This window comes from Anopheles funestus, chromosome 2RL (assembly GCF_943734845.2).
Source record: "Anopheles funestus chromosome 2RL, idAnoFuneDA-416_04, whole genome shotgun sequence".
NCBI lineage: Eukaryota > Metazoa > Arthropoda > Insecta > Diptera > Culicidae > Anopheles > Anopheles funestus.
Window position 1 is genome coordinate 2831470 of NC_064598.1, and position 18252 is coordinate 2849721.

Sequence of the window (18252 nt, forward strand, 5' to 3'; positions counted from 1 at the left end):
TCGGCCTGATTCAACTTACGAATTTTGGCGCACACGTAAATTATCGTCACGGCGACGAACCGAATCGAAATTGGACAATGAACTTGTAACGGGAAGTGAGATGTACATGTCCGCCAGCCAAACAAAACATCCCATCCATTACGCGTACTACAGCTGCTGTGCAGAGGGATCCGGTTCTAATTAATTGGTGCTTGGGCAATGATGAATCGGCGTCCGGGAATCTATTTTCTTTCGGGGGGTTGCAAAACACGTCCAACCGCTGTCAGAGAAGAGATTAATTCGTGGTACACTTTTCGTGGAACAGGGTCGCGTTCCTTTCTGTCACCAAACACACAGAGGCAACTACGGTTTCGATGGTAAAACCCAGCAGACTACTCCTATTGTTACAAGCATATCTGTTGTTCGGTTCACTCCGTCGTGTATTTCCACCGGGGTTTTTCATCCTTTACAACTCTCTATCTCCTTCTCGCTCTCACGTACACACACCTTCCCACTCTCTCTCTCTCCTCTTTTGCGTTGTGCGAATGTTTTTTCCTCTGTTTTTTGATAACTGTCGTGCCGAAAATGCTCTTTTGTAAATAGTCCCTTCTTTCGCCCCCTTTTTATCTCTTCAAAACTCGAATTGTGCCGAAATATCGAAACAATACAAAACGCACTAGTTTCAGTCGTGCGTCGTCCCGCACACCACCGAAGGTGCGCACCTCACTGGTGTCACGTACGAACAGTGAGAACGGCTGCCATCGGGGTGGTTACCAGTCCACCCAGCAATGTAGTGCCACCCCCAGCAGCAGTCGTACCGGGCTCGTCCGGCGTACGACCGTACCGGGCCACTATCAATCAATTGACCGTAGCCACAGCTTCAACGACCATGATCACGATGCGATGTCCCGATGGTATCAGTACCATCAGCAGCGACACCCGCTGTCTCGGACTGGCAGCCGCACCGGCAGCACTCCGCGCGCTGGCCAACGACGGCGATACTCGCTGCGGGACGACGACAGCATGCCGACCGGCCTGAATCGCATGGTATCGTTCGAAAGCGTTGGCGGGCAGAGTGCCTGCAGTGGGTTGCTTACACGCCACCGCGTTAGCCATCCGTCCGTAGCGTCTTCATCGTTCGATCAGTTCGAGCCGGCGATTGGGTCGCTTGAGAGTCGCCAACCATCGTACCAATCGCACCATCAGGAAGAGGAATCGTCCTTACAGCAGCAGCAGCAACAGCAACAACTCAGCAAATCCATCTCCAATGGCACGACAAGAGGCGCTCAGAGCTGGAAGAACCTACGTGCCGTTATGGCGTACTACTGCTCGCTGCGGAAAATTAAGAGGAACGGTGCCAATGCTAACCTTTCTTTCATATTATACGTTTTCTTTTTTCTTATTGGTTTCACTCACTCCGACTCTTCGGTTATGCCCGTATTATATCTTTAACAAGTTTTCTTAGCCATTTCCTTACTTACTTCGTCCGTACTGTTAGCTTTCATTATCGATATGTACCGTTTCAAGTTTTGAAATTAATACTCGTTTTTTACAACAATCAACATAATGTTTCTTGTGTCGTACACATATGATGTTATTAACAATGATCTTTAAATAGTTTTATTTTCTGAGGAGGGCTTATAAAGTTTTTAAATGTTTGTTTTAGCACTTTCTGCAAAAGGTTACATGTTTGTTTTATTTAACAAAAACAAGGATTTGATATAACTAATTTCTTTATTAATTTTATTAGACTGAAAAAAATATTTAAGTTAATGCCTTTTGTAGTTAAAACCAAGAAAAACATATTTTCGATTTTAAATAATTACTTACATTTTCTATTGTCCGACACTAATTTAAAACTAAACCAAACAATAATTTTAAAATTCGAATTGTAGTATCAAATGATAGATTTTAATGACATTCGTTTCTAAACCTCTTATATTGATTTATCAAATTCGATACTGTTGGCAACTCTCCTTTAAGTCCTTTCGAATTTTCTTTAGTAACGAGCCTTAGCGTATCGCAAGTGATGGTGAGATTTACGGGAGTTTAGAAACCACCCCGTCAATAGCCGAACTAGAAACGTAGCTCGCAGTAGCGCCACCGATAGTCTACTAGTCGCCCAGCTCGTACCAAACCGACCTTCTAATGCCCGAGTAGTTTCTTCCACGCACGACACCATTGCACTAGCACCTGGGTCATATGTGTGTGTATGTGTGTTTGTGTGTGATTGTGTGTGTTTGTGTTTTTTGTATGTGAGCTTGTGAGTAAGCGTGTGACAATCGATTTGATGCAAAAAAAAATAATTTTGGGACACACCGACACTCGCTAGAACAGCCCGCGGTGGTAGTAAAAGACACCAAGGTGCATCGTCAATCGCCGTGCATGAACCTTACCCGTGTGCATCCTTTGTTGGTTGTGTGCAAGTTTTTTTTTCACTGAAAGAATGCCGATGAACGATTCCGATTGCGATGATTGCAGGCCCTTGCGGGCTTCCGGTATTCGATTTTTTTTAAATTCGAGAAAAACACACGGTATGACCTACTGACGCAGTAAACGAGGGTCCACAAAAAAAAAATACACAAACATACCCAAACACTCGCACCACTCGGTCAGGCCGCATGTAACTCAATCCTGCCACAGTGACTCAACGCTCCCTGGCCGTTGTGGTCGCTTAGGGATTACGCAAGTGGACTTCCCTTCGAGTCGCATACTGTCGCAGTCAGTAAACGCTAATAAGCTTAGCCAGTGGTAACTCAAACTTATGATCCTGTTAACGGTGGTAGTCGGGAATGAGAATGAACCGAAAATCGCACAAAAGACACATACGTACACACACACACCCCCCCGTCATACGGACAGTAGGGATGGGCGAATCCTCCACGACTACTAAATTCTGGCTATTCGGCAAATGGCCCATCGGGAGGGCTTTAGTCTGTCTCGGCTGAGGTTTTCTTCTTTTCCCTCGCATCGGGTCAAAGGTCGTTACGAGCAGGCTGATATCATTCCAGCAGGCTATCGGTTGCATTTGCAGTTGCGTCACATGTACAGAAGAAGCAGGCGACAAAGTGAGTGCGGCTAACGTTAATTAAAACATACCGACCCCGGCCGGTCGTACGCTCGGTCGACCGAAATTGGGCAGAAAGCCCAATCTATTTCCGACACTCCCCATATCCATCTCACCATAACTTTTGCGATCGCCGGCATGTGCGTCAGGAAAAATTTACCACGTCCTCCGATAATGAAAAGATGTTTCCACGATCTAATAAAATGAAGGTAGGGTTAACAGTTTAGAGCAGCATAAACCTTACGCTGGAAGTAACGTGATGATAATAGATGTCACCCAGTTTAGTGTTAGGAGGCCGGAAAGTCTTCGCGCTCGATCCGTGTTACAATCCGCGTCCGCGATCAGGCAAGCAGCTGATTGGAAAAGTTTTCCAATTTGTCTTCGGGAAACCCCACCAACCGCGGTGGCAGCGGAGCAAATGGGAAGCAATTAAATTTCAATATTGCCACCGTCCGGCAAACCGGCCGCGATCTGTATTTAAAATCTGCTGAAGAACATTTGCGATTTGTCGTTGTCGTTTTTGGTTACCTCCAGCGCACATTAGCCGTTAATGTCATTTCGGGATGTTCGATCGTAGATAACACGGACATTAATACATAAAATTTAAGCTCAGTAAAAACAGATTTAGCGACGCTGAACGAAGCAAAATATAGAACAACCCATGCAGTTTGTTTACATTTACATCCCATCATCCCCTTGTTTTTTGTCCAGCGCGCGGGTTGGGCGCAAGCGATTAACAACCCATGAAACCGACCGGGCAAACAAAGCGAATTTCTTTGATGCCACAGGACATGGCCACGTTAAAACAAACTTTAAGATTAATTTTCCTCCCGACGGCTCCCGGTTACTTTTTACATAAATTCAACCAACAAAAGCCCACCGGCCCCCGACCCGGTTGGATGCTTTCGGTTGAAGGTTAACCACAATCTCCCACTCGTTAATAAATCATCCTACTAAGAATGGCCAAATTTCTTCATCAGTTCCGTTTGCGGTTTTATTCTTGAGAAAGTTTTGCTTTGCTCATCATGGTTGGTTTTGGTTTGGTTGAAACTTTTGCACATTCCCTAGAGGATAATCGTCACAGTTCTTAAATTTGTACCCGAAAACATGGCCAATTCAAATTTAAATAAGCAAACCAAGATGGACAACTGTTTAAGCAATCAGGAATACAAACTACTCCAAAATTCTGTTGCATGTTTTGGCCTTGAAATTCCAGTCCAACCTTTGCTGTTGTCTCTGTTGTAATTAAACTTGATACAATTAAGATGCCTGCCGGTTACGAGTGATTGGCAAAGTCAACATAACACTCGGTACAGCCCATCGGATCCAGTTTAATTAAGAATAAACGATGTCACAATCAAAGCGCAAACAACACGCACAGGATAAGGGTTTTCGTGAGCTAATTTGGAGAACCGAATATTTTTCACCGGCCTTAATCACCAGTTTATTAACTGCGACGGAAGCCGCTCATTTCATCAGAAGATCCTCACCATACTTGCTTTGTTGGTGGTGGTGAATTACTACATTACCATTACGTCAGTGCAGTGACTTTCGGCATGGTGTAATTTCTCTGGAGATTGTTTACTTTTACTGAAAGCGTCGCCTTCTGGTTTGACCTTTTTTTGTTAAAACTGAGCTAAGCTAATTGACCATTAATCAGAATTCCGCTGCTAGGCGAAGACAACGCTGAGCAGACGAGCAAGTAATTACTCATTTTTGAAGAGCGAAACTCATCGACACTTCCGAAAAGGTCATCGTTTGAAGTGCGAAGCGAAACATTAAATCCTGGAAGCATCTTTCCATCTACAAAATGGACGTTAAATGGTACACTTCAAAATGAGCTTTATTTCTTCTTTTATAGGGTAGAAGAAATGTAGGATGTATAGGATAGATTATTTTAAATGAACTGATTGTGCTGTTACTTATCTGTTACTAATATTAGTGAAAATTTCTCCAATATCCTTTCACTTTTGACCACAACGTAAAAAGCACGAATACAAATTTTGGATATTGGTTGTAAAATTTCACACAAATAACACATTTACGAGCAAAATATGTGTAATTTTTTTTCTAGCATTAACAAAACAAACTTAAAACTGGGTGCAACTCGCGATCGCGATTGGAATTTTGTGCGTTTCTGTTTGTTGGCGTTCGTTCGTTCATCTCTATTTCGTCTCTCTTTCTCTCTCTCTCTCTGTTCTGCTCTACTCTACCTTTTCCAACAATTGTATCTTTCGTGATAACACAACCCTGGAAATTTCTTCTTTAATCAAATCACTTGCAATTTTCACTATCCTCAATCTTTTTTCTATAAATCTTCGTCTCACTGTCCGACCTTTTTTGTGTGCGTGTGTGTGCGTCCGTGTGTAAATGTTTCTGTTGTGTTGTAATGTTGTACCGTTGTCCGTTCCATTTACGATGAAACACTGTTTTTGTGATGATGTTTTTGTTTTGTTTTCTCTTCACCTGGCAACACGTTGTGAAACAGAGACACGCCCAACGAATTTGACCCGTTTTGCAGCAGCACGAAAGCACCCCAAAAACTGTGAACCTTTTTTGCAGTGAAAATTTGCATTTCGTCCTGTTCATTGCACACAGTATTACTGCTCGAAATTACAGACACATCGTATACACACTCACACAGAGACTCCCGCACTAATGGCATCCGGAGTGGGAATTAAAGGGGAACCGACGTGTCCTTTGATGATGGAACGTTACTTGCTTCGGGACTCTTCTTTTCATTTTCTCTACTTCCCAAATACACTTCTTTCTATTACCTTCTGAATGTATTCTGTATCGTCTTGTGCATCGTCTAGCAATGTGTCCTAACTCATTCAATCTGCTGTTTGCACGATTAAGTGCGTTTCGATTTAACAAACTGTGTCTAATCTACACCGGTCACAACCAAACGACCGTGGGCTGTTTAGTTGGATGTGTTTCAAGTTATCGATGGGTTTAGCGAACTTTCAACCAAAAATTCAACCCCATTATAGATGCATAGCTAGTCATTCACAACTCCTCTGGTCACTCTTTCTCTCTGTGTTACCAATCTTTAGTGTTTTTGACTCTTTCAACAGTATACTAAAAGCAAAACCTTCGATGTTCGTTCTTCCGTTTTTTGCATTGCTACGTTTCCTTTATAGCGTATATCCATGTTTCCGAGTGTGTGTGTGTTTTGCTTTTTTATATCTACCTATTGTATCGTAAACACAGCCCTAAAACAATCAAACAACAACAGCAAACAAATGATTGGAAAACTAAGCCGTCCTGTGTGCTCGAAATTTGATCCTCACATTATGCCACCCAGTTACGATCCTTTATCTCTCTCTCTGTCTCTCTCTCTGTTTCTCTGTCTGTATCTCTCTCTCTCTCTATAATTACTATTTTCTCGTCGTAATGTATGTGTGCTAACGAAAAGCGTAACCTAATGTAGCAAACCAACAAATTGGATACAAATTGGCAGAGTATGTTTTAACCTTTCAACTTCATTACGTTCTCTTTCACAATGTTTCGCACCCTGTGTCCTTGCGTCACAAATGCTGGAATTTATCGCGCGTACACACACAAAAAAAAACAACCTGATCTTTACCCATCAGAACGAAGTCGAACCAGCGATGGATGAAGTTGCGTACGACGGTACAAATTTCCTCTGCCATGCAGAAGAAACCACCTCTCAAACGGGAGGACTCCTTTCTGAAGCGGTTTTCCACCCGTCAGATACCGGAGGCACAGGTAGGGCAGTTACCGATCTCACCCAATTATGCCGACATTACAGCTCTCTGCTCTTTACGCTCACAGGAAACGGTAGAGGACACCGGGTCCGAGGGTGCGACTGATGCAGAAAAAACGGTCCGTCGGAGACGTCGGTTCGCCAAGATACCGCGCACGGTCGTAAATCCGGACGAAAATTTCTATTTCTACTGGCTCATGCTGGTCACGATCAGCATACTGTACAACCTCTGGACGCTGATCGTGCGGCAGAGTTTCCCGGAGCTGCAGAGCAATGCGAGCCGCTTCTGGCTGTCCTGTGATTGCCTCACCGATATAGTATTCATCTTCGACGTGGCGGTACAGCTGCGCACCGGCTACCTGGAGCAAGGTCTGATGGTGAGTCCACTAATCGTAATGGTCGCTCCGCTTCACACAAGACCGCTAAATGCAAACACTCTTTCCATTCCGCATGTGCAGGTGTACGACTCGCGGAAGCTGGCCGGACACTATTTACGATCGCGTGCTTTTCTCCTAGATTTGGCGGCGCTAGTGCCGCTAGACATTTTGCAGTTCCGGTTGGGCAGTCAGCCGATGTTACGATTTCCGAGGTTTTTCAAAGTAAGCAGGTATTTGCGTGGTTTGAGACTGATTGTAATAGTATGTTCTTATCTGTCACTCTCCCGGCCAGGTCTATCGAGCGGTCAAGTATTACTACATCGTAGAGAGTCGCACCGTGTGGCCTAACCTGTGGCGCGTAGTCAACCTGATCCACATACTGCTTATACTCGCCCACTGGTTCGGGTGCTTCTACTTCCTGCTGTCCGAGGCAGAGGGCTTCCAGGTAGGAGACCATAGCGGCTCAAGTTAACAAAGGCACCCGGTGCTAATTTAAGACGCTGGTTCTCTTCACACAGGGTGACTGGGTGTATCCTTACCGGCCGGGAGACTACGCCACGCTCACCCGCAAGTACCTCGGTAGCTTGTACTGGTCGACGCTAACCCTCACGACGATCGGTGACCTGCCGACGCCGGAAACGAATGCCGAGTAAGTTGCGGTGTGCCGGACACGGACACGGTACACACCACCACATAGACTCTCCCATCAAGTTGCTCTTGGTTTTAATTCCCTTACCCTTTCTACCTTGTTTGTCTCGCTTCGCATTTCCGAACGAATGTGTTTTTTTAACGAAACACACAACCCAGACCGTCACAATCGGCGGACGGCCCTAGATCACTTCCCAGGCGCGGCCTCAAATCCAGACTGCTGCAGTTCAACTCGGCTCGCGGGTAGGATGGTTGGCCGATGGCCACCACTTTCGATTTTGCTGTGCAATGTTGTTGTCCATCCTGACAACCTACCTCAAAGTTTTCGAATATAATGCTAACTGGTCGCGCGCATTGCAGCACACGCCAACCACAATGTAACGCTTAAGACTTTCCTCTCGATGATAGCCATGGTGTGAAGTTTTCTGGAGGCTGTCCGTCGATTCGTTTTCTTCCCCAACCGTCAAACCTTTTCGGCTTCGACTGTAACCCAGGCTGTTCTGTTCGAGGGCAAGCATGATTTTGATTGATTAGTTTCTGGCAGTAAAAAAGGAGAAAAAAGGATACAAACATGAAGCGTAACACATTGTGTAATATCCTTAGGCGGCAAAAATTTTGTTACACTTCATCGTATCCTTTCTTTTCCCACCAACGAAGCGTGAACGAGACGGATCGGCACACAAAAAAATGGTCATCAGAAGAAAATCGAATCGATAACTGGTAGCGTCGTCCATGATAAGCCTTTTTTGCCATCCAACCCCTTGATCATAACAACTTAATCAAAGTTTTCGAATATCAATCCTATCCACCTAACGGGTTAGCCATGTTTTGCTAAACCAGTGGTTAAACACTGTATTATCAAGCTATCCAGCATGGATGCTTCGCTACTGATGGAACCATTATTTTGTGATGAGATCATATCCGTTCAGTTCCAACCAAACCTATACTCCCCTTCTATAATGTCGATGACAGCCTTCAGTGTGGAAATTAGTCCCATTAACAAAAGTATTTGTTTCGCTAAAACTATGATGCACAAACCTACCTGTATTGGATAACCTTGGAGGGAAAATTTAACCGAACTTAAGCAATTGCAAGGGATTGAAAATTATATTCGAAAACTTTGATAGTACAAGATATTTGGACAATTTCTTGTATAAAATTTTGACCCATTTTTTCCCTTTTCCAATGCCCTAGGTATGTATTCACGATAGTTAGCTACCTGATCGGTGTCTTCATCTTTGCCACCATCGTCGGCCAGGTGGGCAACGTCATCACAAATCGCAATGCCAACCGGTTGGAGTTTGAACGACTTCTGGACGGTGCGAAGACGTACATGCGTCACCACAAGGTTAGTACACGTATCAGATTTTTTTTATTTTTTTCTTATTTTTTATGCTTTCTTCTATTTAAAGCATTATTTGAGTGAAAAGAAACTTATTCCAACCAATTCGCATCAAAATAAATCAATTTTTAAAATTTTGCTAAATTTCCCAAAAAAAACCAAGGCTAACCCCTTAGGAAATTTTCGGGTTTTCAGAATTTTTTTATTTTTTTCTTATATTTTATGCTTTCTTCTATTTAAAGCATTATTTGAGTGAAAAGAAACTTATTGCAACCAATTCGCATCAAAATAAATCAATTTTTAAAATTTTGCTAAATTTCCCCAAAAAAACCAAGGCTATAGCCTTAGGAAATTTTCAAGTTTTTAGATTTTTTTTATTTTTTTTCTTATTTTTCATGCTTTTATCTATTTAAAGCATTATTTGAGTGGAAAGAAACTTATTCCAACCAATTTGCATCAAAATAAATCAATTTTTAAAATTTTGCTAAATTTCCCAAAAAAAACCAAGGCTAACCCCTTAGGAAATTTTCGGGTTTTCAGAATTTTTTTATTTTTTTCTTATATTTTATGCTTTCTTCTATTTAAAGCATTATTTGAGTGAAAAGAAACTTATTGCAACCAATTCGCATCAAAATAAATCAATTGTTAAAATTTTGCTAAATTTCCCAAAAAAACCAAGGCTAACCCCTTAGGAAATTTTCGGGTTTTCAGATTTTTTTATTTTTTTCTTATTTTTTATGCTTTCTTCTATTTAGAGCATTATTTGAGTGAAAAGAAACTTATTTCAACTCATTCGATTCATACACTCTGAGTTGACTTACTAAAAACAGTTGTTATTCTCATCTCTAATCCACACAGGTGCCTGGCGGTATGAAGCGGCGCGTACTCCGATGGTACGACTACAGCTGGTCACGCGGCCGGATACAGGGCGGTGGAGACATCAACACTGCGCTCGGGCTGCTGCCGGATAAGCTTAAAACCGAACTGGCCTTACATGTCAATTTAAGCGTGCTGAAAAAGGTGACAATATTTCAAGAGTGCCAGCCAGAGTTTCTGCATGATTTGGTGCTGAAAATGAAGGCCTACATCTTCACGCCGGGTGACTCGATCTGCCGGAAAGGTGAGGTCGCCCGGGAGATGTTCATCATTGCCGACGGCATCCTGGAGGTGCTGAGCGAAACCGGCAAGGTGCTGACCACGATGAAGGCGGGCGACTTTTTCGGTGAGATCGGCATCCTTAACTTGGACGGACTGAACAAGTGAGTGAGACCCCTCCCCCGGGGGAGGGTGGATGGGAAAATGATTGAGGGTAGGGAGATATTTTGAGGGGAAAGGGGTTCAATTTGGCAATGGTTGAGCGCCAAATTTACGCGGTAAACGATTATTTCCTTGCAGACGGACAGCCGATGTGCGCTCGGTCGGCTACTCGGAACTGTTCTCGCTGTCCCGCGAAGACGTCCTGACCGCGATGAAGGACTACCCGGAAGCACAAGAGATCCTGCAGACGCTGGGTCGGAAAAGACTGATGGAGGTGCGCTGTGTCAATAAGAAGCACGCCAACAAGCACGCCGCTAAGGAACATGCCGGTGATCGTAGCTCAAATACCCACAATAACCAAGGTGATAGTAGTGATAATAGTGCCTCAAAACGTATCGTAGATAAGCTTAGGAGTGATGTTAAGGGACTGAAGAATGTTCTACGCAAGTCCAGGTACGTACCATCTCACACTCACCCCGTGCGGTTGTCTCACCTGCCAATGATCTCCTATACCGTTTACGGTCGCTCTAGGACGGGAACAACCAGACGTAGCAATGAATCGATCGAGATGCAACCATTGCATGGGAACGCAACGTCGGGCGGCGGTTCGGGCGGAGCCGGAAGCGGAGGGAGCGGTGGAAGTGGCGGCAACAAAACGCCCAAAACGATGCTGAAGCGCATGCCGCGCGTCAAATCGGACGACATTCAGACGGAGGACGAGGGCAAGGACAATGACAAGGTGCCGAGCCCGATCGGTGCCGGGCTTCCGCTGCTGCAACGACTCCGGATGCTCAAGGAAAAACAAGTCAGTGCATCGTTTTACACCATCATCCATCCACCAATCGTACTCACATACCAAGACACGTCCTCACGGAACAGGGCAACATTTTCACAGCGGACGCCATCTTCTTCATCAACTTCACAATCACCATCATTATCATCATCAGCATCATCATCGCCGCCATCACCGTTACGAAACATTCACATAAGAATTCTATTCTATAGCAAGAACGCTTGGCCACAACACTTTCACAGTCCGGTCGCCATATTTTACACAAAACACTCCAACTAACACACTCGGCAATAATACATATACTAGCGCTCACCTAACACTCTTGTTCATGCTTTCGCGAGAGACGCAAATCATTGATTCCTATCAATCAATCAATCACATCCGACCGAAAAGGGTTGTCGGCCAACCTTTAGTCCCATTTTTTGATGCAATGTTGGTGTCTGTGTGTCACCTTTGCTAGGATCCTCCTATGCTGTGTATTAGCGCTTGGCAATTTTTTCCTTTCGTCCCTTAACCGTTTAGAGTTCGTTCGTTTTTCATGCATTTAACTCATCCCCAATAAAATCACCCAACACGTAGCTCGGTACGTTGCAATTGCCTCTCGGTTTTTTCCAAATGTTAGTTACGATTCCCCGAAAATATTTTATTGAGTTGAAAGCGACACGTTAATTTCATGGAGTAGTGGTTCGGATTTTTTGTCCCAATTTGGCACCCTATTTTACCCACCGTAGGCTTCACCCCGCGTTGTTCGCTTCGTTAGGACCTTCGTTCACTGTTGTTAGCGATGTTAGACAGCCGAAAATCCGACAATCGGAGAAGCTTTCTTACCCACATTGTTCCATGAACCTTTGTTTGCAGACGTACATTCCCCCCGAACAGACCACTTTTGTAGCGAAATTTGCATCAGAATCAACAGGCACACTTGCTCCTCATCATGCTACAAACCATCATTAGATCCATTTGGCACAACACCTACCAACACTCACACACCATCAACATGCGTTTGACGCACTCATCTATTGTACAAATACAAAATATCCTTTAGTGCTGCCGACCTTACTAGCGCATTCTTAGAACGTTGTTTTTTTCTCTTCTTTTCTCTCTTTTTTATTTCCACGTACCCGTGTGTATCTCTATATACATTTGTAAATTTGTGTATGTGTTCGTCTCTCAATGTGTGTGTGTGTGCGTGTGTGTGTGTATTTCTGTAAAATGCACGTGTACCCCGCCAACCAAAAAAAAAACAAATCAAATATGTTTAATAAATATTCATCACCACCACCATTTGCTTCACTGCAAATATGTTAAAACAAATTTGAAAAAAAAACAAAAACACACACACACACTTCAATATGCAATGCAAAACGCTTACGCAAAAACCACGTGAACAAACGCGGTAACAATTGTGCACAACAACAACAACAACAAACATTTACCAAATATATACCACCAACGCGCACTGAAACGACTGAAAACTCGATCAAATCGATCGCTCCAAAACAAAACAAAAAGGATCGTGAAGAACGGGCCGCGAAGGCTACTGCACAAATAATCTCACCTCCGCATACTCACGTAACCTCTGCCATATCACCACAGGAATCGATACAGGAAGAACCGGAACCGGAAGTGATCGGCGCTGGGTTGCCGCTGATGCAAAGACTGAAATTGCTCAAAGCGAAAGAGGATCGGCTAGCGAAGGAAAGCCAATCGAAGGTAATGGCGCGATTGGGGGAGATCTGTAGGTGCATCAAATGGAAATGATTGACGTACGCGAACATCAAACATTAGACGAGGAAAAACGTTTGAAAAGTGTGGCTTCTTTTGCTTCTAAAGCCTGAGATGGTAGACTTAAAGGTCTTGGATTTTATTCTCGACGAATTGTAATTGAATTGATTACAAATTATTTGAAATCTTTACAGTGTATTACATTTAGACTTCACATAATAGTGAAGCTACTTGGTTAGATTTGCATGCACAGAGTGTGGCACGGCAAGGTGAAGCATGTGCCATACATTTTAACGCACATGTAATGCAAGCTTTCTAGGAAGCTGTGTTTGCACTGACTATTCTATTACTATTCCTGCGATGTCCCGTCACATAAATTAGTCATTCAATTCCAATCTCGCGCAGTGTTAAGACACGGTCGGATGAACCATCGTGCATGGAATCGTTTGCCGTGGTGCTCGCTTCAATGTGCATCATGATGATTGTCCCGTTTTAATAGGATTATCAGCTTGTGCACGATGAATCGTATCAATTAAACGAGTGCTACAGCTTTTTCCGAATAATATGCTAGCAAATGTTAGCAAATGTTGTCCTTACCACCAACAAAACACCAGTGACGAGAAGAAGATTCACCAAGCAGTAAATAAGTATTGAACGCCATCAAATAAACCACGAAGAGTGTGTGAATAATCACGCCTTTTGTATGGCACTTTTTTCAAAAACATTTTTTCCCCTTTAATCGCATCTAGTTTCGAAAGTATCCTGCACTAGAACCGGGTTATTACTCCTTTTTTGCAACTTATGTAGTATCTACTCCAACGCACTTCCCTTCAAGAATTCTCAGTAACTCGAAACCGATCCAGGACGGAATTAACCATCTATTTCTACTGCGATGGGGATTCTATCCTGGTGGGGTTCCTCTGTAAACTACCTTGTTATGAATGTAAATCTAACTCTTCGAGAGCGGTTCTATACGCGTAGATTATCTCTAGATTACCTGCACCTCGTCAACTTGAAAACCGAGCACCTAGCACGCCCAACAGATCACCATAAAACGGGCCAAACGGGAACCGAATACATAGCGGGAATGCAAATTAGTGCCTCAAAACTAGCAAAACACCATGCTCTTGTACCCGGATACCGAAACCACCTCCTAGCCAAGCAACCACCGGCCACCCAAAATCGACACCCGCCATGTTGTCATTGAAACCCCCCAAGCGAGACGTTCGCTCACTCCTCCAGCCATTTCTGCCATATGACCGCGCAAGTAATGTTATCTTCGTCCTTGTGTTTTCTCTTCCACTCTTTTTTTTCGCGCCATTATTATTGTATTACCTACCGGATTCGCCAACTCGCAGCTGCAAGTGACATCGAACCAAACGTCAAGCTCGCCATCGATAGTGCAGAGCATGAGCCCGACGTCTCCGACGGTAAAGGCACCGCCGAGCCCAATCTTGAACACCACTGGTGTGGCAGGACATCACGTTAAACCGACGATGCGCGTATCCTTCAAGGACCGAATCCGCAATCTACACCACCAAGATTCGAAGCATCACGGCGAATCGAAACCATCCTCGGTACCCATCACGATTCACGAGACCACCGACATGAAGCAACAGCTGCTACAGAATGTAGTGACACACGGTAAAACAGGAACAGGAACGCAACAGCAGCAGCAGCAGCAACAACACCACCATCCGGCCAAGCCGTCCACCGCGCAATCCCTTAAGGATAAGATACGCTCGCTCGGCCATCTCAAGGGGGACGATCAGTTGAAGCCATGGTCCAAGCTGAAGCTGGCGACGGTGGTGAGTCTCGGTGGAAGCTACACGAGCCTCAACAACGCCGCATCCGAGGAGTCGCCGATATTGAAACAGTCAAAGCGCAACCGTCTCAAAACTTCCATTCCGGCAGATCTCAACCTAAACTCGCTCGTTTCGATGACGCCTCCGCCGATTTCGTCTGCGCCTCCGACAACCTGTGCTCCTCCGACGTCCTTCTTGCCGAACAAGATACTTTCCTGTGCGGCAGGCGAAGCAGCCTCCGTCAGTGATAGCGAAGTGGCAAGTGGAAGCCGAACGCACCGCGCCACTACTTCGTCAAGTTCCGCAAGAACCGTTCCGGCCAGGGTACGCATGAAACCGAAGCCGATAAAACTGGTGTCCAGCGAACCGAAGAGCTATCTCTCGATCGACGATCTATCGCCCGAGTACTGCGGTCTACCCTTCGTCAAAAAGCTGAAGATTCTGAACGAGCGCCAGAAGCTGGCCGAGCTGGAGTCGGCCATTAAAACGCGCAGCCTTAGTCTCGACTGTACCGATTCGAACACCAGTACCGCCAGCACGTACGACCTCCTAGATCAACTGACACGCAGCCAGAGCGAAGGTTCCGGCATGGCGCACACTGTCCGCTCGAAAAGCGAGTCGCCCAAACGATCCGACTCGAACGGTTTGCTGCCACTGAGTCCCGAGTCAAACGAAACGCTCGAACGGCGCCAGCTGAAGAGCATACTGAAGAAGCTGTCCGAGGACAAGGCAGCGCTAGAACAACGCCCAAACCGCGACCTCAAGAAGCTGATGCGAGCGCAGACGGTCGAAGGGTACGTTGCCAGACACAGCAAATTCACCAAAAGCGTCACCTTCCATAGGAACACACTCTCTAGCCCTCCCAGCAGTGCTGCCCAGTGTGACTCTATTGAAGAACGTAGTCTTTTTCCCCTTCTTAGCGCACAAACGGCCACCGGCACTGCACCGGGCGTGCCGCAATCCATATCTGCGGCACCGCTGACACCCTCGTCGAATGCTGACGACCGTCTGTCGGTGGCCACCACCTCCATCGAACAGGAACACGAACGCTACTATCAGGTGCTCCACGAGGAGCACCACCAACATGCCGAGCACCACCGAGAGGAGCATCGCCAGTACCATCGGATATCTCCGACAGGGCTACCGGGGCTGGACGGGTCGGGCCGAACGGTGGGCGACGAAGAAACGCGCAACGCCCTGGCGGTCATCAGCAATGGTGATGCGCACCGGGGCTTTCCTTACGATCCGCACGTCGATCCGGATATCGATCTCGATCCGGATGGTGCGGATCCGACAAACCGGTCCTCCCTTTCCGCCCTGGCCAGTCAGCGAAAACTTATCAAAGGTAAGTGGTGTAGTGAATGTAGCAGGTACATGCCAACCGCAACACTACTAGTATCGTCCGCAGAGAATATATATGGAAGTTTCTATAAGGTCTTCCCCCAGTTACGCCAACTGCCTATCGCTATTTTCTCCGCATTCAGTTATTATTGCCTTCTATGTACACATTGTAAAGTTCTCCATTTAAAGTTACTTGTTCTAATTTGCCACTAAAACACGTTATACATTTACACAATAAGTGATCAATATTTAGCTTATACAACAAGCAGATTTGCGTACATTATGCTCATCTTATTGGTTTAAATTTTACGTGTGAATCTTCAGAACTTTCTATGCCAACATAATCATATGAGCATACTATTAAAATTAATTTTCTTTAAACATATCAAAACAAGTGCATTTAAAATTTTAATAACTAAAACTTTTTTATTTTACAAAATTTATTTCAATTAAATAAAAAATACTTAAATATTTAGAACATACTTAACAATTATTGTTTCGGTCTTCACACGAAAAACTATGTAAAAAATTACAGTACATAATCCATTACCACTATGAGCGCGTTACATACGTTACACGTTGTAACGCTTCTCTACAAAATCTCTTTTTGCCCCTGAATGTATGCTATTGAATGCTATTTTTCCGTTGACAGTTTATAATTTAAAAAAAATCCATTCTACAGCATATTCCGACGCGCTTTCTTTAATAATATAAGCGAAAGCTGTTCTTTGTTTCAAACATTTCTTTTGTTTCTGTAGTTGACATCGAACAGTTTATGTTACTCACGAACGAACATTCCATTAGGTATGCTTTATGGCGAACATATCCTTATAACACAAACATCATTCATTTGAGTGTGCTGATGAGAGCTGAGTGCTTAAGGGCTAATAACTAGATACATCTTCACAATTGGCCCATTGGCCATTCAACATGATTGCTTTTAATCAACGATTCCATTTGATGCATATCCCATGTCTTTAGAGTTTTCGAACTTGCCCAGTGTGAATATCTAAATAATCCAATGCTAGCATCTACCTGAATAATCTACCGTTCAATGCGAACAATAGCAGCACTTGGGGCCTTTACTTTCCCTCACTAATCTTTTCCTTTCATCATCATCGACACTTGCAAAGTGAGCCAATCTTGTTACCCACAGTCTAGATAGTACTTAGTGATTGAGATACTCAAATCACTCAGCTAATATCGATGATGTGTGATTTAAGCTACAGAGGCAAATTAGAAGACTGATGAAGTGCCGGCAGAATGTCGGTTGCATACCATGCCAAATGTTTGCCGAAGTACTTTCTCTTCGCTTCAGCATAGATTAATGCAACCGTCTGAAGCTTTGCTAAGCGTCCAGGCTTCCAGTGCATCAAAGGACCCTTCATTCAAGCGGCCAAGACTTCTCATCGATAACCATGTTTGCATGCAATGACGGATCATCTCACCATCTCTCTCTCTCTAGGCTTCGTAGCTTAGCTGGCTTGGCAAATGCTTGTAGTATCGATGTCCTTTTTCGCAGGAAATAACTCCATTCTTGTGCCACCTGTTCTGTCCCTCCCTCTCGCATAAAATTCTATCAAACACAAATTTCCTTTCCACATAAAACTATCCTCATCAAGCCTGGCCATTTATGCCCTTGCTGGGACACAACACGACCCAGCTAGATTTGTTGTTGATTGGCTGAACTCAATGTCTGACGAGGGAGGGAATCGAACGAAATCGTATGCACACCACGTACCAGGCAACATTCCGAAGTACCCGCCTAGCCTGGGCAACTTCTGTAAGTAAGTGAACCAGAAATGTGGCCCACGAGCCACCGACCAAGTGTACCGTACTACCGTACCGGAGGAACATGTGGCAAACTTAGTTAGCCCGAAGTGAACGAGGATGTCCGGTCCAGCTGCGCTTTCGATTATTCCGATTTCCGGCCCACCCTGCCCAAAGACATCGACGGAGAGACAATCGACAACAGGCTTCAGAGTTTCGCTTTATCGCATGAAACACGATAAAGAATGGCTTGCACACAACAACACACGTACACAGACACTAAAGGCACGCCTGTAGACTGTTCTCCTGCGCTATTGCCTCCCGTACACCCGGACGCTACTACTAGACCAGCACCCTGGGCACTGTGTTGGCAAACAGTTCCAACCCGAACTACTTGCGGACCGGGCGGCTCTCAAAC

The 18252-nt window shown here is 44.7% G+C and overlaps 1 protein-coding gene across 12 annotated transcripts in view; it reads left to right on the top strand.

Moving 5' to 3' along the window:
* LOC125762567 (uncharacterized) overlaps positions 1–18252 on the top strand; it is an 88975-nt gene that overhangs the window by 66202 nt on the left and 4521 nt on the right. For 8 of the 12 annotated variants that reach the window (XM_049424790.1, XM_049424791.1, XM_049424795.1 and 5 more), the window contains 12 exons: positions 6643–6778; positions 6845–7153; positions 7235–7375; positions 7446–7598; positions 7672–7802; positions 7961–8044; positions 8996–9149; positions 10002–10402; positions 10539–10853; positions 10932–11205; positions 12706–12906; positions 14277–16068. In XM_049424790.1, the coding sequence (XP_049280747.1) occupies positions 6643–6778; positions 6845–7153; positions 7235–7375; positions 7446–7598; positions 7672–7802; positions 7961–8044; positions 8996–9149; positions 10002–10402; positions 10539–10853; positions 10932–11205; positions 12706–12906; positions 14277–16068 (4091 nt within the window). The remainder of the gene's footprint in view (positions 1–6642; positions 6779–6844; positions 7154–7234; positions 7376–7445; positions 7599–7671; positions 7803–7960; positions 8045–8995; positions 9150–10001; positions 10403–10538; positions 10854–10931; positions 11206–12705; positions 12907–14276; positions 16069–18252) is intronic. The other 4 variants (XM_049424798.1, XM_049424793.1, XM_049424800.1 and 1 more) reach the window with 4 other exon arrangements.